Source organism: Nerophis ophidion, linkage group LG04 (assembly GCF_033978795.1).
Source record: "Nerophis ophidion isolate RoL-2023_Sa linkage group LG04, RoL_Noph_v1.0, whole genome shotgun sequence".
NCBI lineage: Eukaryota > Metazoa > Chordata > Actinopteri > Syngnathiformes > Syngnathidae > Nerophis > Nerophis ophidion.
In genome coordinates this window covers 7,198,166-7,221,173 of record NC_084614.1, presented here as the reverse complement: position 1 = coordinate 7,221,173, position 23,008 = coordinate 7,198,166, and the positions used below count along the sequence as shown (strand labels likewise).

At 33.7% G+C, this 23,008-nt stretch overlaps 1 protein-coding gene across 1 annotated transcript in view; it reads right to left on the bottom strand.

Annotated features, from left to right (window-relative positions):
- The window catches only part of LOC133550816 (BMP/retinoic acid-inducible neural-specific protein 3-like), a 61,010-nt gene that overhangs the window by 19,072 nt on the left and 18,930 nt on the right, over window positions 1-23,008 (bottom strand). Inside the window, exons 3-5 of the mRNA XM_061896874.1 lie at window positions 18,414-18,613; window positions 14,068-14,252; window positions 5,276-5,381 (exon numbers count right to left, since the gene is read on the bottom strand). Coding sequence (XP_061752858.1) covers window positions 5,276-5,381; window positions 14,068-14,252; window positions 18,414-18,613 — 491 coding nt within the window. The remainder of the gene's footprint in view (window positions 1-5,275; window positions 5,382-14,067; window positions 14,253-18,413; window positions 18,614-23,008) is intronic.

The following is a 23,008-nucleotide window of genomic DNA, read 5'->3' as shown; positions in this document are numbered from 1 at the left end:
GGAGGTCTCTATTTGCACGGTGAGGGATGGATGGGACAGAACAGACGTTAAAGTGCACGTAAATACTCAGGCTGTCAAACAATTCAAGTGTTTAATCACCAGTAATTGCAGCTTGTTTATGACTATATCAATTTATCGCAGATAAATGTACAAAAGCCAAAAGCAGTGAAGTACTCGGGTTGTGTAAATGCTAAATGAAAAGAGAATACACCACATCCTTTTCAACTTATATTCAATTGCATACACTGCAAAGACAAGATATTTAATTATTATAAATTTTTTTTTTGCCAATAATCCAGAAGCGTTTCTGGGTGTTGTTGATAAATGGCTGTGGCTTTGTCACCTTATGTAAATGATAAATAAAAAGAGAATACAACAAATCATTTTCAACTTATATTCAATTGAATACACTGCAAAGATAAGATATTTAATTTTTGTTTTTTGTTTTTTTGCCAACAATCCGGAAGCGTTTCTGGGTGTTGTTGATAAATGGCTGTGGCTTTGTCCCCTTGTGTAAATGATAAATAAAAAGATAATACAATGAATCATTTTCAACTTATATTAAATTGAATAGACTGCAAAGACAAGATATTTTTTTATTTATTTATTTTTGCCAAAAATCCGGAAGCCGGAAGCGTTTCTGGGTGTTGTTGATAAATAGTTGTGGCTTTGTCACCTTGTGTAAATGGTAATTAAGAAGAGAATACAACAAATCCTTTTCAACTTATATTCAATTGATGAGACTGCAAAGACAAGATATTTATTTTATTTTATTTATTTATTTTTTGCCAATAATCCAGAAGCCGTAAGCGTTTCTGGATGTTGTTGATAAATGGCTGTGGCTTTGTCACCTTGTGTAAATTATAAATAAAAAGATAATACAATGAATCATTTTCAACTTATATTCAATTGAATAGACTGCAAAGACAAGATATTTATTTATTTATTTATTTTTTGCCAATAATCCGGAAGCCGGGAGCGTTTTTTGGGTGTTGTTGATAAATGGTTGTGGCTTTGTCACCTTGTGTAAATGATAATTAAGAAGAGAATACAACAAATCCTTTTCAACTTATATTCAATTGATGAGACTGCAAAGACAAGATGTTTATTTTATTTTATTTATCTTTTTTGCCAATAATCCAGAAGCCGTAAGCGTTTCTGGGTGTTGTTGATAAAGGGCTGTGGCTTTGTCACAATTTGTAAATGGTAGGGGTGTAACGGTACGTGTATTTGTATTGAACCGTTTCGGTATGGGGGTTTTGGTTCAGCACGCGGGCGTACCAAACGAGTTTGAAAGTCTTCACAAGCTGCTCTGCTTTCTGCCTTTGTCTGAGCTGTGAGCACCTAGCATTGTCCCGCCCACACAACCATCTGATTGGTTTCATACAAAGCCAATCAGCAGTGCGTATTCGGAGCGATGTAACAGCCAATCAGCAGTGCGTATTCAAAACCGCATGGAGTCACTGCTTCAGTCGAGCAGATACGAGTTTAGCAGGGGAGCAGCGGACATCGTAAACTCCCCAAATTATGAAAAACACTTCAAAGTCAACTACTTTCTAAACTGGTGTGTGTGTGTGTGTGTGTGTGTGTGTGTGTGTGTGTTAGGGGCAGCAAAGCCCTGTCTGTCTGTTATTTCATTGAACTCCATGGTGTTCAGGGATGAATAGTCTCTCCTGTTGCTTTTGTACAATTTTTTCAGCTATAGTTCTATTAATCATTAGTAATGTAGCAGCCTAGTTTTGAATGGCAGGGTCCCTGCTATCACATGTTGATACAAATATCACATTTACACAATACAAGTCAGCTACAGGCTTCCCAAATGCTGTAATAAACTAAGCAGGATGAGTTGACTCGAAACTGTTTAATGTTGCACTTTTTATGTGTAGAAGAAAAGTTTTGTCATTTTCTTTAATCTGAGCAACAATTTGAGGCAGTTTAATGTGGATTAACGTGGGCAGAATTATTATAGTGTTCCCAATGTCAAAAAGGATAAAGCCATTGTTTACAAATTTGGTAAATAAAAAAAACAAAACATTTATATTTTGTTGTTTTTTTTACTGTACGGAAAATGAACCAAACGTGACCTCTAAACCGAGGTACGTACCGAACCGAAATTTTTGTGTACCGTTACACCCCTAGTAAATGGTAAATAAAAAGAGAGTACAACAAATAGTTTTCAACTTATAGTCAATTAAATGGACTGCAAAGACAAGATCTTTATTTTTTTGCCAATAATCCGGAAGCATTTCTGGGTGTTGTTGATAAATGGCTGTGGCTTTGCAAAGTAGAGTTTTAACTTGCACTTACAGATGTAGCGACCGACTGTAGTTACTGACAGTTGTTTTCTGAAGTGTTCCTGAGCCCACTCGGTGATATCCTTCACACACTGATGACGCTTTTTGGCGCCTGGGGGATACAAGGTCGGTAATATCATGGCTTACGTGCAGCGATTTCTCCAGGTTCTCCCAACCTTTTGGTGATATTACGAAGCGCGGATGGTGAAATCCCTAAATTCTTTTCGATAGCTGCTTGAGAAATGTTGTTTTTAGACAATTTGACAAATTGACAAAGTGGTGACCCTCGCCCCGTGTTTTGTTTGTGAATTACTTAGCATTTCATGGAAGCTGCTTTTATAGCCAATCATGGCACCCACCTGTTCCCAATTAGCCTGCTCACCTGTGGGATGTTCCCAATAAGTGTTTGATGAGCATTCCTCAACTCTGTCTTTTTTGCCACTTGTGCCAGCTTTTTTTTTTTTTTTTTTAAACATGTTGCAGGCTTTAAATTCCAAATGAGCTAATATTTGCAAAATATAAAGTCTATTCAATTGGAAAGGATTTGTTGTATTCTCTTTTTATTTACATTTTACACAAGCTGACTACTTCCCTGCTTTGGGGGGTTTGTAAATAAGTCAAAATTAATCCCGATTAATGGCAAATAAATGTGCCCTCGACAGCTTTCCAGATTTAAAAGGATCTGAGGGACCTGAACTCAACTCTTTGGGGGAATTTCAAAAACTGTTTTTAACTTTTTTTGACTGAAACATTTGATACTTTGCTTTTATATTAAAACCTTTCGGTTTTGACCCATGTCTTGAATCTACACCTTTGTAAAATACACATAAATACATATATATATATATATATATATATATATATATATATATATATATATATATATATATATATATATATATATATATATATAAAAAGTTTTATTTTGTTGAATAAGAGGTGCCTGACAAAGTCAAAAAGCCTTGATGCGGAAAAAAAAATACATTTATTTATTTATTTTATGCATTTTAAAACTAAAACACAAGACAAAGGTTAATATACGGAAGTCATTTATTTTTCTATATTTTATATATGTTTTATTTATTTATTCTATAATTCAGTGGGGAAAATATATATATTTTATATATGTATAAAATATATTGTAGATTTATTTTATAATTTAGTGGGGGGAAAATTAGTAAATACATTTTTTTTTAAAAAGTTTTATTTTGTTGAAATAGAGGTTCCTAACAAGGTCAAAAAGCCTTGATGCAAAAAAAAAAAAAATACATTTAAGTGGTTTTTTTTGTGCATTTTAAAACTAAAACACAAGACAAAGGTTAATATATGGAAGTCATTTATTTTTATATATTTTATATATTTATTTATTTATTTTATAATTCAGTGGGGGAAAAATATATATATTACATATATAAAATATATATATTTTATATTTATTTTATAATTTAGTGGGGGGAAAATTAATGAATAAAAAATTAAAAATAAAGTTTTATTTTGTTGAAATAGAGGTTCCTGACAAAGTCAAAAAGCCTTGATGCAAAAAAAAAACAAACATTTATGTGGTTCTTTTATGCATTTTAAAACTAAAACACAAGACGAAGGTTAATGTATGGAAGTCATTTATTTTTATATATTTTTTATTTATTCATTTTATAATTCAGTGGGGGGGAAAAAATAAAAAAATAAAAATATATATATGTATATTTATATTTATTTTATAATTTAGTGGGGGGGAAATTAATAAATAAAAAATAATAAAAAAGTTTTATTTTGTTGAAATAGAAGTTCCTGACAAAGTCAGAAAGCCTTGATGCAAAAAATAAAATAAAATAAAATAATACATTTATTTGGTTCTTTTATGCATTTTAAAACTAAAACACAAGACGGAGGTTAATATATGGAAGTCATTTATTTTTATGTATTTTTTATTTATTTATTTTATAATTCTGTGGGGGAATATATATATATATATATATATATATATATATATATATATATATATAAATATGTATATTTTATATTTATTTTATAATTTAGTGGGGGGAAAATTAATAAATACAAAAAAAAAGTTTTATTTTGTTGAAATAGAAGTTCCTGACAAAGTCAAAAAGCCTTGATGCAAAAAAACCAAAAACATTTATGTGGTTCTTTAATGCATTTTAAAACTAAAACACAAGACAAAGGTTAATATATCGAAGTCATTTATTTTTAATTGTGGCCTTTTGCTGCAGTTTTGACATGTATTTCTGTAACTTTTTGTCGGGGGGGGGGGGGGGGGGGGGGGTCTATGGTGTGGTTTGTTTTCCCGGAGTGCAGAGGAAGATTGACGGGACATGGCGTCAAGGTAAATACATGATTGTAATCTTAACTTAAAAGCTAAAAACAAAAGGCGCTCACATCGGAGGCAGAAAACTAAAACTAAAATCGTAAACTGTGACCTGAACAAAGCAGCATGAGCATTGAACATCAGTACCGACTGTGGCATGGACAGAACCACCGACAGAAAAGGACAGGCTTAAATAGTGACTTGGTTAAGAACAGTTCAAACAAATGAGGCAGGTGAAACTAATGGTTGTCATGGAAACTAAAACAAACCAGGGTGCGCAAAAACAGGAACTAATGGAGTCCAAAACCAAACATAACTAAACATAAATACGCTTTTAATGACAACAAAATAAAAGATGGCATGCCTGTCCAGATGTTGTGTACTGTAGGGATAGAGAATGTGCATTCCTGCTGTAGGAGCACTTGCATTCAGGGGAGAGGTGCAGCTACCACAAAGTGGGGATTCTTCAGTCCTCGCCTTGTCTTTATTTTGTCGTTTAAAGCACTTTGTCTGCGTACCAAAAGTGCGAAGTGACTAAAGTTGATTGTCAAAGTGGTTTGTTTCTGTAGTCTGTGATATTGCTTCCGATATGCTAACGCCATCAATGCAGTGTCTCTTTTTTATAAAATTGATTCAGAACCCATCCGAGTCTTACCTTGTAGCTGAACCTTGTTCTCTGGGCTGTGGACCAGAACGGAACTGACCGTGTCCAGATTGTCGTAGTTGCTGCACCCCAGTGGCCCGGTTCTGGTTTCAGTTACCTGCCGGAACCAAAGGCAGAAATTTTTGGTCTTTGAACCAAGAACGTTTTCAAGAGCTGGTTTTCCTTCTGGGAGTTTCCATTTATTTTTATGTCCTTTACTCAATGTTATATAGTAGGGTTGTCCCCATACCAATATTTTGATACTGGAAAAAATGTATTTCCATACTCTAAATAAAGCCGAGCACAAAAAATGTCATTATTGTAGCAAAAATTGTTAGTGTACATGAAACATATGTTTATTATTGTCATTTATTCCTTAAATCAGGGGTGTCCAAACTTTTTCCACCGAGGGCCACACAATAACAAAATCAAAGCACACGGGGGCCGAGTTGATAGTTTTTCATTTTAAAAACCAATAAAATATACACTTTTTTTTTTTTAATTGTTGGGGCTCCCTCAAGTTAGGTCTTAAGGACCCAGAAGGGTTTCAGTCTTAATTAAGGTTCAAAATATGTCATTTATTATTGTTTTCATAAAACCCTTGAATGGCTAATACTACTTCATTATTTGTTTTAAAAACTTTTTATGAGGTTTTTTGTCCAAACCCTATTTTTTGAGGCAAAAATACACAATATTTTTCCTATGAAGATTTTCAAAGTAAAATATTTAATGTGAAGTTATTGGATCCCTAAATAGGTCAATAATTCATGGCAAAATTGATTTGAATTTATTATTATTATTTTTTTTTAGCAAAGACAATTATTAAATTCCACTAAAATCCTTGGGGATCCAGAAGTGTCTCACTCATAAAAAGGTCATGCTTTTTTTATTTTTATTTTATTTTTCATTCAACACTTAAATCTCTATATCAGCTTCAGATAATATTGATTGTAATTATTTTAGTGTATTTTTAATAACAATAAATAGGATAATTAGTATATAATTAGTATATCATTTTTTTTCTTCTAATTTTCATATTTTTATGTTTGTTGTTATTATGTCCTTTTTGTCCTTGAATCAATCAATAATTTATAGCAACATTGATTTTTATTCGTTATTATTTTTGGAGAAATTATTGAAAAAATGGTGTTATTAGAGTCAAGAATGCAACTTTTTCTCGTTGCCACACTTTGGACACCCCTGCCTTCAATAAAATGTTGAACATACTAGACAACTCGTCTTTTAGTAGTTTGTAAAGAAACAAAGGGGCAGACTGGCTCATACATGCACGTGTGTCCTCCACTGTTGCCACACAAAAAGGTGTGTAAAACCTCATCTAAGTGACATTTTGTGCAAAGAAGCAGCGAGACACCGAGGAAGTCTTTTAGAAGCTGACAGAAAACTGCACTTTTTCTAAAATGTTGCCCATTGTTCTCAATTCCCCATCATTTTCTGTGTCTAAGTAGTAAAAAACTGTTAGTGCGAGGCGGCTAACGACATGGCATTGAACTGTGCTCTTGGTAAAGCGCCGTAGCCACATTGTTCTTGGACGAGCTAACACAGAGGAACTACTTTTCTGGCGCCTCGCTCGCACGGCTCCTACGAGCAGAAGTAGCATGCTGCTAACAACCAGCTGGTGTTGGTAAACAACATTAAACTATTTACTTTATTAGATGTTGTGTAATTATTAGTCGCAATGCTAATGCTAAGAAGCTAACGCTAAAGCCTATGTGATAGTGTTGTCGGCGTGAGCGAAACACTGACATGTATTATTGATATATTGTTATTTACATGTAAACAATGTTATGTGTTTTTGATGTATTGTTATTTACAGATAAACACTGACATTTATAATTGATATTTTGGTATTTAGAGATCAACACTGATATGTATTATTGATAAATTGTTATTTACAGATACACAATGACATTTATTATTGATATATTGTTAGTTACCGATAAAGACTATTTATTATTGATATATTATTTACAGATAAACACAGACATGTATTGATAAATTATTTACAGATGCACAATGACATTTATTATTGATATATTACTATTTACAGATAAACACTGACATTTATTATTGATATATTGTTATTTACAGATAAACACTGACATGTCTTATTGATATATTGTTATTTACAGATAAACACTGACATGTCTTATTGATATATTGTTATTTACAGATAAACACTGACATGTATTATTGATACATTGTTATTTACATGTAAACAATGTTATGTGTTTTTGATGTATTGTTATTTACAGATAAACACTGACATTTATAATTGATATTTTGGTATTTAGAGATCAACACTGATATGTATTATTGATAAATTGTTATTTACAGATACACAATGACATTTATTATTGATATATTGTTATTTACAGATAAACACAGACATGTATTGATAAATTATTTACAGATGCACAATGACATTTTTTATTGATATGTTACAATTTACAGATAAACACTGACATTTATTATTGATATATTGTTATTTACAGATAAACACTGACATGTCTTATTGATATCTTGTTATTTACAGATAAACACTGACATTTATTATTGATATATTGTTATTTACATGTAAACAATGTTATGTATTTTTGATGTATTGTTATTTCCAGATAAACACTGACATTTATAATTGATATTTTGGTATTTAGAGATCAACACTGATATGTATTATTGATAAATTGTGATTTACAGATACACAAAGATATTTATTATTGATATATTATTTACAGATAAACACTGATATGTATTATTGATAAATTGTTATTTACAGATACACAATTACATTTATTATTGATATATTGTTATTTACAGATAAACACTATTATTGATATATTATTTACAGATAAACACAGACATGTATTGATAAATGATTTACAGTGGCACAATGACATTTATTATTGATATATTGTTATTTACAGATAAACACTGACATGTATTATTGATACATTGTTATTTACGGATAAATACTAACATTTCTTATTGATATATTGTTATTTAGCAAAAAGCACTGATATGTATTGATGTACTATTTAAAGATAAACGCTGACGCGTATTATTGATGTATTGTTATTTACAGCTGAACACTGACATGTATTATTTATATATTGTTATTTACATGTAAACACTGACATTTAGTATTGATATATTATTTACAGATAAACACTGACATGTATTATTGATATATTGTTATTTACAGATAAACACTGGCATTTACTACTGATGTATTGTTATTCACAGATACACACTGACATTTATTATCAATATATTGTTATTTACAGATAAACATTGACATTCATTGTTGATATATTGTTATTTACAGATAAATACTGACATTTATTATTGATATATTATTATTTACAGATAAAGACTGACATTTATGATTGATATATTGTTAATTAGAGATAAACATTGACATTTATTATTGATATATTGTTATTCACAGATAAACACTGACGTTTATTACTGATGTATTGTTATTTACAGATAAACACTGGCTTTTATTATTGCTATATTGTTATTTACAGATACACACTGACATTTATTATTGATATATTGTTATTTAGAGATAAACAATGACATGTATTATTGATACATTGTTATTTACGGATAAACACTGACATGTATTATTGATGTATTATTTACATGTAAACAATGTTATGTATTATTCATATGTTATTTACATACAAACACTGACATTTAGTACTGATATTCTGTTATTTAGAGATAAATACTGACATTTATTATTGATATATTGTTATTTACAGATAAACACTGACATGTGTTATTGATATATTGTTGTTTACAGATAAACACTGACATTATTGATAAATTGTTATTTACAGATACACACTGACATTTATCATTTATATATTGTTATTTACAGATAAACACTTGACATTTACTATTGATATATTATTTAGAGATAAACACTGATATGTGTTTCTGATATATTGTCATTTACAGATAAACACTGACATGTGTTATTGCTATATTGTTGTTTACAGATAAACACTGACATTATTGATAAATTGTTATTTACGGATACACACTGACATTTATTATTTATATATTTTTATTTACAGATAAACACTTGACATTTACTATTGATATATTATTTAGAGATAAACACTGATATGTGTTTCTGATATATTGTCATTTACAGATAAACAATGACATGTATCATTTACATATTGTTATTTACATACAAACACTGACATTTAGTATTGATATATTGTTATTTAAAGATACACACTGACATTTAGCATTGATATATTGTCATTTACAGATAAACACTGACATCTCTTATTTATATATTGTTATTTACATATAAACAGTGACATTTAGTCTTGATATATTGTTTTTTTTACATACAAACACTGACATTTAGTATTGATATATTGTTATTTACAGATAAACATTGACATTCATTGTTGATATATTGTTATTTACAGATAAATACTGACATTTATTATTGATATATTATTATTTACAGATAAACACTGACATTTATGATTGATATATTGTTAATTAGAGATAAACATTGACATTTAGTATTGATATATTGTCATTTACAGATAAACACTGACATTTGTTATTTATATATTGTTATTTACATACAAACAGTGACATTTAGTATTGATATATTGTTATTTAAAGATACACACTGACATTTAGTATTGATATATTGTCATTTACAGATAAACACTGACATCTATTATTTATATATTGTTATTTACATATAAACAGTGACATTTAGTATTGATATATTGTTTTTTTTACACACAAACATTGACATTTAGTATTGATATATTGTTATTTACAGATACACACTGACATTTAGTATTGCTATATTGTCATTTACAGATAAACACTGACATCTATTATTTATATATTGTTATTTACATATAAACAGTGACATTTAGTATTGATATATTGTTTTTTTTACATACAAACACTGACATTTAGTATTGATATATTGTTATTTAAAGATACACCCTGACATTTAGTATTGATATATTGTCATTTACAGATAAACACTGAAATCTATTATTTATATATTGTTATTTACATATAAGCAGTGACATTTAGCATTGATATATTGTTTTTTTACATACAAACACTGACATTTAGTATTGGATATATTGTTATGTACAGATAAACACTGGCATTTAGTATTGATATATTGTCATTTACAGGCCATTTTTACACAATCCTCGTCTTAGTCAACTCCATAATTTAGCCGTTGGCGAATAAAAATCCATAGATAAGTCGCACCTTGGTATAAGCCGCAGGGTTCAAAACTTTGTAAAATACGCCGGTTTAGTTTTTGCATAACATTGTTCATTTCATTTATTGTCTGCACATTACGTGTTTGATATATATATATATGTGTGTATGTGTAGGTATGTATATATATATGTGTGTGTGTATGTATATATATGTGTATGTTTGTATATGTATGTGTATGTATATATATATATATATATATATAATATATATTACGTTATGTCATGTTACATAAAAAGGAATAGTGCTCCTCCTCCCTGCTTCCTTCTCGCATCTTCAATCTGCCGCCAAAGAATGGAAGTCAAATGAATATAATCCATCACGCTGATGCAACACCATAAGGGCACGTTAGCGGGACCGGACGAGGGCGCTCATCCTCATCAGCGCGTCGGCATGAGCGTAGTACCCTAGGGCCGACGCATGCCTACTTTAATGGATCCTTCACGTGCTCAAAGGGATGATTAGTGTTTTGGTGGAGAGCTCGTAAAGTCCACTCCTGCCGTGGCGTACGTTTTCATTTGAATCGGAGCGTGAAATGTTGTTTTCACGGAGACGTTTTACTGCTGCGCTACATGTGATGAATTGATGGAGGACATGTTTCCATGCTGCTCTTCTTCTGCTGGATATCTGCGCTGATATTGGCACAGCTTAGTAATATCAGCCGCTTATCATTCCATTGACATCACTGAAGTATTTGCTTATTTACTTTTTCCCTACGCTTTGAACCATGCAGCTAAATTATGGATATTTCTTCGCTAACGACCATAATGTTTTGTATTCAAGAAATGTTTTTTTTTTTATAGAACACAGACCGAGACACTGGAAAGTGTGTGTTATTGTTGGGGCTACAGCGCCATCTTTTGGACCAATTCGCTCACTGCAATAATAATAATAATAATAACAATAACAATAGATTTTATTCGTTAAAAAAACACTTTATATTGAGCAAACAACCTCAAAGTGCTACAGTGTATTTAAAAAAAAAAAAAAAGATTATGATAATAAAAATAAATACCACAAAAAACTAGAACTAGCACACATACATCTAAAAAAAAGTTTTTTTTTAAAAAAGAAGGGATTTTAAGCGTTTTTATAAGAATTCACAGTCTGTGGTCCCCTCAGGTGGTCAGGGAGCACGTTCCACAGACTGGGAGCGGCGAGTTCCATTTCCTGTTTTGTCCATAGCGTTTCTACTTCGTATGGATTCTTCCTTCGTCACTCCGAGGAACGTTTGCAAGTTTTACAACATGACCGAAACAATTCTTACTTACTAAAGTGTCGTCTGTAGGAATGTTTCTGTGCATATTTGTACATAATGTAATTAAGCTAGCACCATTAGCATTAGCTAATATGCTAACATGTGTACGAGTGTCTGTGTTAGTATTATTAACTTGCATTCTTTTTGTATTGTTTCACAAATTTCTCAGTAAATTCACCACAACGTCACTTGGCTGGCGGCTATGATGAAACTAGTGTTATACAAAGAAACAAGCAAAAACACTGAGAGGGTGTTTGATTGGCAGTTTGACCGGCAGTTCATTCATTCATTTAGCCATCCATAGCGTTTCTACTCTTATGGATTCAATGTTTGTAAGTTTTACAAGATAATTAAAACAATTCTTTACTTGCTAAAACGTCCCATGTGTGATGTCTGTAGGAGTGTTTTTATGCATATTTGTATGCGCTATTTTAATGTAATGAAGCTACCGCCGTTAGCATTAGCTAATATGCGAACAATATTAATAACTTACAATGACATTATTTTTGTGTTGTTTCACTTTCACAAATTACTCAGTGAATTCACCAAAACGTCAGCGAGGAGTTGTTGAGTCTGTTTAGCTGATTGGAGAGCTAGCTTGCGCAGCTAGCGGGTCTATGACCATGACTTCTGTTTTTTTTTGATCAGCCGTTTTACTGCCTTGTTACAGACACAATTAAGGTACGTAAATAAACATTTACAGGATGTATCATGCCGGTTTATATCTGCAGCTAATATATGTAAAAATATATTTTTCTTCTAAAATTTGGCAGGGTGCAATACATAACTCCCGTTAGCTTCATTGTTAGCCATTAGCCGCATATTGCAAATTAAAAGGCTTGAAAAAACAAAAGTAAATGTGTGTTTTTCGAATGGTAAATAATGGGCAAAATAAAAACATGTGCATGTCTCCTTTAGGAAACCAAAAAAAAATGCAGTTCATTTGACTTCTGTTTTGTTTGATAGGCCGTTTTACTGCCCTGTGGAAACAATTAAGGTATGTAAGTAAACATTTACAAAATATTTCGTACCGGTATTAGGTGCTGTGCAGGTAATATATGTAGAAATATTTATGTCTTCTAAAATTTGGTGGGGTGCAATAGATTACTTCCTTTAGCTTCCTTGTTAGCCATTAGCCGTATATTACAATTTAGAATGCTTGATAAAAAATTTTCAATAAATAAATGTATTTTTCTCTTACATTAAAATGGTAAATAATGGACAAAATAAAAACAAGTGCAGTTCCCCTTTAGGAAACTCAAAAAAATGCAGTTCATTTGACTTCTGTTTTGTTTGATAGGCCGTTTTACTGCTGTGTGGCAACAATTAAGGTATGTAAGTAAACATTTGAAAAATATATTGTACCGGTATTAGGTGCTGTGCAGGTAATATATGTAGAAATATTTATGTTTTCTAAAATGTGGTGGGGTGCAATAGATTACTTCCTTTAGCTTCCTTGTTAGCCATTACAAATTAGAATGCTTGATAAAATTTTTCAATAAATAAATGTATTTTTCTCTTACATTAAAATGGTAAATAATGGACAAAATAAAAACAAGTGCAGTTCCCCTTTAGGAAACTAAAAAAAATGCAGTTCATTTGACTTCTGTTTTGTTTGATTGGCCGTTTTACTGCCGTGTGGAAACAATTAAGGTATGTAAGTAAATATTTACAAAATAGATTACTTCCATTAGCTTCCTTGTTAGCCATTAGCCGTATATTACAAATTAGAATGCTTGATACAATTTTTCAATAAATAAATGTATTTTTCTCTTACATTAAAATGGTAAATAATGGACAAAATAAAAAAAAAGTGCAGTTCCCCTTAGGAAACTAAGTTCATTTGACTTCTGTTTTGTTTGATCGGCCGTTTTACTGCCCTGTGGAAACAATTAAGGTATGTAAGTAAACATTTACAAAATATTTGGTACTGGTATTAGGTGCTGTGCAGGTAATATATGTAGACATATTTATGTCTTCTAAAATTTGGTGGGTGTGGCTTAACTACCTCTGCGTTCTATGGCCCGGAAACTACCGTACGTAAGTTAAAAAAAAAATCGTATTTTATTTTTTTGGACTAAAATTCATGTTTGTCGCGGTTCAGGCTTTCTTTAGGCGTCGACACCGAACCAACTTGGTACGAGTGCCAGTTGAAATGTAAACAAAACTCTTTTGAAGTCGGCGCCACCAGCCTAGTTGCCCCTCAGCCGGGCTCCCGGCAGACTCTACCTACCCGTATGGCGGTGGAGGCGATCTGGAGGTGGTGCAAGCGGCGCAGGGTGCTCTCCCTGTCGGTGAAGTAGGAGGCGGCCAGCTGGTGGAGCGCCTCCAGGGTGATGGGCTCGCTGGCGTTCTTGCTGGCAGACGAATCCTCCGCCAACTTCCTTTTGTCCACGAAAATGGTTAAGGACTCCTCCCCTGATGAAAGTCACACATGGGGGGGGAGTTCATTAGGCGCACCGCTAATCACCTTTAATTAGCATCTCTGCATGATAGCCTGGCAAGGAGTCATTAAGTGTCTGAGTGAACGTTGGCAGATGAGGAATCTCATCGTCGTTAACCAGCAGGATCCCACGATATCGCTTTAATTGATATCATCTGATCAATGCCAGTCAGTGTGTGATCGGTGGGAACGTGACGCTCATTTAGTGTCCGTCTAATAACTGTCAAACAGGAAGTAAAATAATAATTGTTGTCAACCTCACCACTGTTGAGCCTGTGTATTGTTCAATGGTTGGATGAACACACACATTTATGTCCTTCTTACTTTCTGGAGACACACACATTTACGGTATGTTGTTCTTAACTTCTGGAGACACACACATTTATGTCGTTCTTACCTTCTGGAGACACACACATTTATGTCGTTCTTACTTTCTGGAGACACACACATTTATGTCGTTCTTACTTTATGGAGACACACACATTTATGTCGTTCATACCTTCTGGAGACACACACATTTATGTCGTTCTTACTTAATGAAGACACACACATTTATGTCGTTCTTACTTTATGGACACACACACATGTATGTCGTTCATACTTTCTGGAGACACACACATTTATGTCGTTCTTACCTTCTGGAGACACACACATTTATGTTGTTCTTACTTTATGGAGACACACACATTTATGTCGTTCTTACCTTCTGGAGACACACACATTTATGTCGTTCATACCTTCTGGAGACACACACATTTATGTCGTTCTTACTTCATGGAGATACACACATTTATGTCGTTCATACCTTATGGAGACACACACATTTATGTCGTTCTTACTTTCTGGAGACAAACAAATTTATGTCGTTCTTACCTTCTGGAGACACAGACATTTATGTCGTTCATACCTTCTGGAGACAAACAAATTTATGTCGTTCTTACCTTCTGGAGACACACACATTTATGACGTTCTTACTTTCTGGAGACACACACATTTACGTCGTTCGTACCTTCTGGAGACACACACATTTATGTCGTTCTTACCTTTTGGAGACACACACATTTATGTCGTTCTTACTTTATGGAGACACACACATTTATGTCGTTCGTACCTTCTGGAGACACACACATTTATGTCATTCTTACCTTCTGGAGACACACACATTTATGTCATTCTTACCTTCTGGAGACACACACATTTATGTCGTTCTTACTTTCTGGAGACACACACATTTATAGTATGTTGTTCTTAACTTCTGGAGACACACACATTTATGTCGTTCATACCTTCTGGAGACACACACATTTATGTCGTTCTTACTTTATGGAGACACACACATTTATGTCGTTCTTACCTTTTGGAGACACACACATTTATGTCGTTCTTACCTTCTGGAGACACACACATTTATGTCGTTCTTACTTTCTGAAGACACACACATTTATGTCGTTCTTACCTTCTGGAGACACAGACATTTATGTCGTTCTTACTTTCTGGAGACACACACATTTATGTCGTTCTTACTTTATGGAGACACACACATTTATGTTGTTCGTACCTTCTGGAGACACACACATTTATGTCGTTCTTACTTCATGGAGATACACACATTTATGTCGTTCATACCTTCTGGAGACACACACATTTATGTCGTTCATACCTTCTGGAGACACACACATTTATGTCGTTCAAACCTTCTGGAGACAAACAAATTTATGTCGTTCTTACCTTCTGGAGACACACACATTTATGACGTTCTTACTTTCTGGAGACACACACATTTACGTCGTTCGTACCTTCTGGAGACACACACATTTATGTCGTTCTTACCTTCTGGAGACACACACATTTATGTCGTTCTTACTTTCTGGAGACACACACATTTATAGTATGTTGTTCTTAACTTCTGGAGACACACACATTTATGTCGTTCATACCTTCTGGAGACACACACATTTATGTCGTTCTTACTTTATGGAGACACACACATTTATGTCGTTCGTACCTTCTGGAGACACACACATTTATGTTGTTCTTACTTTCTGGAGACACACACATTTATGTCGTTCATACCTTCTGGAGATACACACATTTATGTCGTTCTTACTTTCTGTGGACACACACGTTTATGTCGTTCATACCTTCTGGAGACACACACATTTATGTCGTTCTTACTTTCTGGAGACACACACATTTATGTCGTTCTTACTTTCTGGAGATTTCCGACCTCTTTGGGACCAGCCTTTTTACGTATATAAAGCTGTGTATTTCCAACATTAATAATATATACATACTATGCAAATATAAAAAAGAAAAACTTTAAGTTAATTAATTTTAACCTTAATTTTTGTTTGTAATTGTTTTTTAATCTTCATTATTTACTTCAAGCTATTACAGTGTGTCTCCATGTTTATATATATATATATATATATATATATATATATATATATATATATATATATATATATATATATATATATATATATATATATATATACACACACGCATTATTTTTAAATAATTTGGCAACAATTATTTTAAAAATTGTTTATACAATTAAACTAAAGGGGGGCATTACAATATCTACACACTTGTTATTTCATATGTTAGGCAGAGGAGTAGCACTTCACATTTTACACACTGAACAATATACTAACAATATTACATGTTGTTATGAATGTTACTACATGACATATATACTTACATCATGTATATATTACATGTTGTTATGAATGATATCAATGAATACTTAGGTCTACTACGCTACTGTATTTAATGTTGTCATTATGGTGGTACTTAATGAATACTTGGGTCTACTACACTACTGTGTTTAATGTTTTCATCATGGTGGCACTTAATGAATACTTAGGTCTACTACACTACTGTATTTAATGTTGTCATTATGGTGGTACTTAATGAATACTTAGGTCTACTACACTATTGTATTTAATGTTGTCATTATGGTGGTACTTAATGAATACTTAGGTCTACTACACTACTGTATTTAATGTTGTCATTATGGTGATACTTAATGAATACTTAGGTCTACTACATTACTGTATTTAATGTTGTCATTATGGTGGTACTTAATGAATACTTAGGTCTACTACACTACTGTTTTATGTTGTCATTATGGTGGTACTTAATGAATACTTAGGCTTACTACACTACTGTATTTAATGTTGTCATTATGGTGGTACTTAATGAATACTTAGGTCTACTACACTACTGTGGTCAATGTTGTCATTATGGTGGTACTTAATGAATACTTAGGTCTACTACACTACTGTGTTTAATGTTGTCATTATGGTGATACTTAATGAATACTTAGGCCTACTACACTACTGTATTTAATGTTGTCATTATGGTGGTACTTAATGAATACTTAGGTCTACGACACTACTGTATTTAATGTTGTCATTACGGTGGTAGTTAATGAATACTTGGGTCTACTGCGCTACTGTATTTAATGTTGTCATTATGGTGGTACTTAATGAATACTTAGGCCTACTACTCTACTGTATTTAATGTTGTCATTATGGTGGTACTCAATGAATACTTAGGTCTACTACACTACTGTATTTAATGTTGTCATTATGGTGGTACTTAATGAATACTTAGGCCTACTACTCTACTGTATTTAATGTTGTCATTATGGTGGTACTCAATGAATACTTAGGTCTACTACACTACTGTATTTAATGTTGTCATTATGGTGGTACTTAATGAATACTTATGCCTACTACACTACTGTATTTAATGTTGTCATTATGGTGGTACTTAATGAATACTTAGGTCTACTACACTACTGTATTTAATGTTGTCATTATGGTGGTACTTAATGAATACTTAGGTCTAGTACACTACTGTATTTAATGTTGTCTTTGTGGTGGTACTTAATGAATACTTAGGTCTACTACACTAATGTATTTAATGTTGTCATTATGGTGGTACTTAATGAATACTTAGGTCTACTACACTACTCTATTTAATGTTGTCATGGTGGTACTTAATGAATACTTAGGTCTACTACACTAATGTATTTAATGTTGTCACTGTGGTATAATTAGTCTTATTTTGAAGTGTGTGTGTGTGTGTGTTGGCGTGTGTGTTAGTGTGTGTGTGTGTCAGCGCACCTCCCAGCGTGGCAGAGAGCAGGAGGTGGCTGCCATATTTCTTGATGAGGGTCTCGGTGATGGTGTGCAGCGAGGGTCGCCTCCCCAGCTGGCGGATGGTCTGCACGAAGTCAGGGTCGAGGGGCGGAGTCAGGCCGCCGGCGCCCAGACTGTCTCGTTTGTCCACTGCCAGGCTGTTGACCTTCCATCGACCAAACTCCCTACACACACACACACACACACACACACACACACACACACACACACACTTTAATGGCGTCGGTCACCCCTCACGAGGTGGATGTTCCTCAGGCTCCAAATGACGGTGCTTTTATTTTGACAGCAACACCCGGTGGGCATCGTCTACCAAAGGTTTTTTACCGGTGCAAACTTGATCCGCTCACGTCGTGTGCCGTCACTTCAGCGTCTTACATCCTGGTTATGAGAAACGAGCCTCATAGATGCAAATATAATCATTTAGCTCACGCAATGTGATTGATCAATCCTGCAACTGTATAACTTTGCGTTTATATTTAGCACATTTGTAAGATCTCTGACAGGCTGCATGATTAATCAACATGGAATTGACTTCCAGGATATAATTAGTGCCATAAGGTAATGTTTTTTTCAATGTATTTTGTAGCAATGCAGAATTTTCATTCCTGCTGTAGGAGCACCTGCACTCAGGGGAGAGGAGCTACACTTCCATGTTTAGATATCAGTTTCATGCGTGAATAACACAAACTGTGGATTTTTACGATCATGGTTTGATTGTTGAAGGTGTTTGCTGATGTAACCTGTAATTTTTCAACTTGAATAAGTCAAAATCAATCGCGACTATTTGCAGATATAATTGTTCATCATTAATGAGTGTACACATGAGGGATAATTTTCAAGTTTTTATTGGCATGATTGGATAATTAGTTTTTTGAATGATTTTTCAAATAGTTCAACACAAAATTGACAAGCGCATTTTATAATGGATTTTGTATTCCTGCTGTAGGAGCACTTGCACTCAGGGGAGAGGAGCTACACTTCCATGTTTAGATATCAGTTTCATGCGTGAATAACACAAACTGTGGATTGTTACGATCATGGTTTGATTGTTAAAGATGTTTGCTGATGTAGCCTGTGATTTTTCAACTTGAAAAAGTCAAAATCAATCGCAACTATTTGCAGATATAATTGTTCATCATTAATAAGTGTATACATGAGGGATAATTTTCAAGTTTTTATTAGCATGACTGGATGATTAGTTTGCTTTTTTAAAGATTTTTCAAAGAGCTCAACACAAAATTGACATAAACACATTTTGTTAATGTATTTTGTATTCCTGCTGTAGGAGCACTTGCACTCAGGGGAGAGGAGCTACACTTCCATGTTTAGATATCACTTTCATGCGTTAATAACACAAACTGTGGATTGTTAAGATCATAGTTTGATTGTTGAAGGTGTTTGCTCATGTAATTTGTGATATTTCTACCTGAATAAGTCAAAATCAATCGCGACTATTTGCAGATATAATTTTTCATCATTAATAAGTGTACCCAAGATGGATAATTGTTGAGTTTTTATTAGCATGGCTGGATAACTAGTTTGCTTTTTTAAAGATTTTTCAAATAGCTCAACACGAAATTGAAAAGCGCATTTTATAATGTATTTTGTATTCCTGCTGTAGGAGCACTTGCACTCAGGGGAGAGGAGCTACACTTCCATGTTTAGATATCAGTTTCATGCGTTAATAACACAAACTGTGGATTTTTTACTGTCATGGTTTGATTGTTAAAGATGTTTGCTGATGTAACCTGTGATTTTTCAACTTGAATAAGTCAAAATCAATCGCGACTATTTGCAGATATATTTTTTCATCATTAATAAGTGTACCCAAGATGGAAAATTGTTGATTTTTTATTAGCATGGCTGGATAACTAGTTTGCTTTTTTAAAGTTTTTTGAATAGCTCAACACAAAATTGACTTAAACACTTTTTTTTTTACTTTATTTTGTATTTCTGCTGTAGCAGCACTTGCAAGCTGGGGAGAGGAGCTACACTTCCATGTTTAGATATCAGTTTCATGCGTTAATAACACAAACTGTGGATTTTTACAATCATGGTTTGATTGTTGAAGGTGTTTGCTCATGTAATTGTGATATTTCTACCGGAATAAGTAAAAATCAATCAAGTTAATTTGCAGATATATAATTTTTCATCATAATTAAGTGCACCCAAGACAAATCATTTTTTAAGTCTTTATTACCAGGACTGGAAAATGAGTTTGTTTGTATTAAATGTTCTTTAAACATTATGATTTTTCAGACAGCTTTTGTTTTTCATGTCTTTTGCAGCAATACTGAATTTGTATTCCTGCTGTAGGAGCACTTGCACTCAGGGGAGAGGAGCTACACTTCCATGTTTAGATATCAGTTTCATGTATTATTAACACAAAATGTGGATTGTTACTATCATGGTTTGATTGTTAATGTAATCTGTGATATTTCTACCAGAATAAAAACGTTCCGATATTCTCTCTTGCAAATGAATCATATTGACTTTGCTGCATGACAATGTCTTAAACGTCTCGGTTTTATTGATCACGTCCAATATTCAGCCTGCAAAACATTCTGTAATTAAGTGCTATCAACAATATACACTTTTTTAAAATTTGCCACAAATTGTCCCATTCCTTCTTCCTGAACTGATGTACAGGTATTTATTTTGGTAGAAATATCACAGGTTACGATACAAAACATATTTGACGCTCAAAGCATGATCGTAATGTGAGACGTTCCTTATTTTCTGACTGGAGTTAGCATAGCGCATAGCATAGCGCTTTTATTGTGAAGGCGGAAGTGTGTGATTGGTTTGAGAAGGGGTGTGTTGGCATGTTTTGAAAAATGTAATGTCTAGAAAAATTAGTCTTGTCTTGTCTTGTCGGGGGAATGACTTGTAATGGCTTTGGACCTGGGATTTCCTTAATCCACCTTTTTTTATTTCATGCATGTCTGTTCGCTGTTTTCCCGTTTGTGGCTCAACGGTCACGGAACGCCGTTACGTTTTCCCTCGCTTATTGTTAACTCGCTGTTATGGCGTTCACTTGGTAAAAATATTTTATACATTTATTTTGAAAGTTTGCGTGTCAAAAATAAACGCGTAAATATCAGCGTGAACAGTGGAAAAGAGAGTAAGCGAGTTAAAAGTGTGAACGAAATCTCTTCCCTGATGGCGGCAGCTTGAACAAGTGCTGACTCGGGTGAGAGTTGTCTGCCAGGGTTTTTTTTTTTTTTGCTCTGCCGAGGCAGAGAGAGCGAGCATTGTCCTCAAGAGGCCGACCAATAATCTTCTCCGTTGTCCTGGTCACCCTCTGCAGGGAGCACACAGTTAGGCGGTACATCCGCGCTGGCTCTATGGTGGTCCGGTTAGAATATTCCTTTTTAATTAAACTGTGCATCGGCACATGAATAAATATGTCGACTTGCCCGGCTTGAAATTAAAAAAAAAGAGAAAAATGAGAAGACATTAAAGCTGCAAGCAGCGAAGGACGGGACCGACTTTTGCTGGTGTTTCCTGCCTTTATCCATTCAACATATCTTTACCTGCACATTACCTACCTTCCCTGCATCCTGGGGTCACACTGGTGCTTCTTTCTTTCACCCATACACTCTGGTGCTTCCTGCCATCACCCAGACAACATATCTTTACCTCCACATTACCTACCTTCTCTGTATCCCGGAGTCCAACTGGTGCCACCTTCTTTCACCCAGTCAACATATCTTTACCCGCACAGTACCTACCTTCTCTGTATCCTGGAGTCCAACTGGTGCCTCCTTCTTTCACCCAGTCAACATATCTTTACCCGCACAGTACCTACCTTCTCTGTATCCTGGAGTCCAACTGGTGCCTCCTTCTTTCACCCAGTCAACATATCTTTACCCGCACAGTACCTACATTCTCTGCATCGTGTGGTCACGCTGGTGCTTCCTGCTTTTAAGCGGCCATCGTGAGACGGCAGCAGCGCAGCAGCATCGGCGCAGCAGTTCTTTGAAGGCTCATCAAATCAAAACTGGAGCAGTTAGAAAAACTGTTTGCGCAAATTTTTATCAAAAGGGTTCAATCTCTCTCCTGGGCGAGTTTGAAGCCAACACAACAAACACGCTCAGAGGAGATAATGTTTGAAAACAGGTAATGGGTTTTTAAAAAACTTTTGTTTTGATAGGGTGATTGCCAACTTCCTGTTGATTTTTGCTGAAGGATGTAAATAAAGTAAATGTAGGTCTAAGTGAGACCTGTATAGAAGTTTTTGTTTCATGTCCCTACGATATTTCTAACGGAAGTTACAAACAGTTTTGTCTGTGTTTTCTTCCTAGGAGCAGTTTTGTCTGTTTTATTCCTAGGGGGCGCTAGAGCGCAATTTTGAGTTTTGGGGTTTGTTTTTTTATTAAATCGCAATTTTCACCAGTCCGGATGTGTTTGTCCAGTTTGGTGAGTTTGGAAGTATTTTAAGGGGGTCAAGTTACAGCTCAAAGAGGCAAAGGTGAGTGTTTTTACAAAACCTTTGTTTTGAAAGGGGGAATTGCAAACTTCCTGTTGAATTTTGTTGAAAAATGTCAGTGTATGAA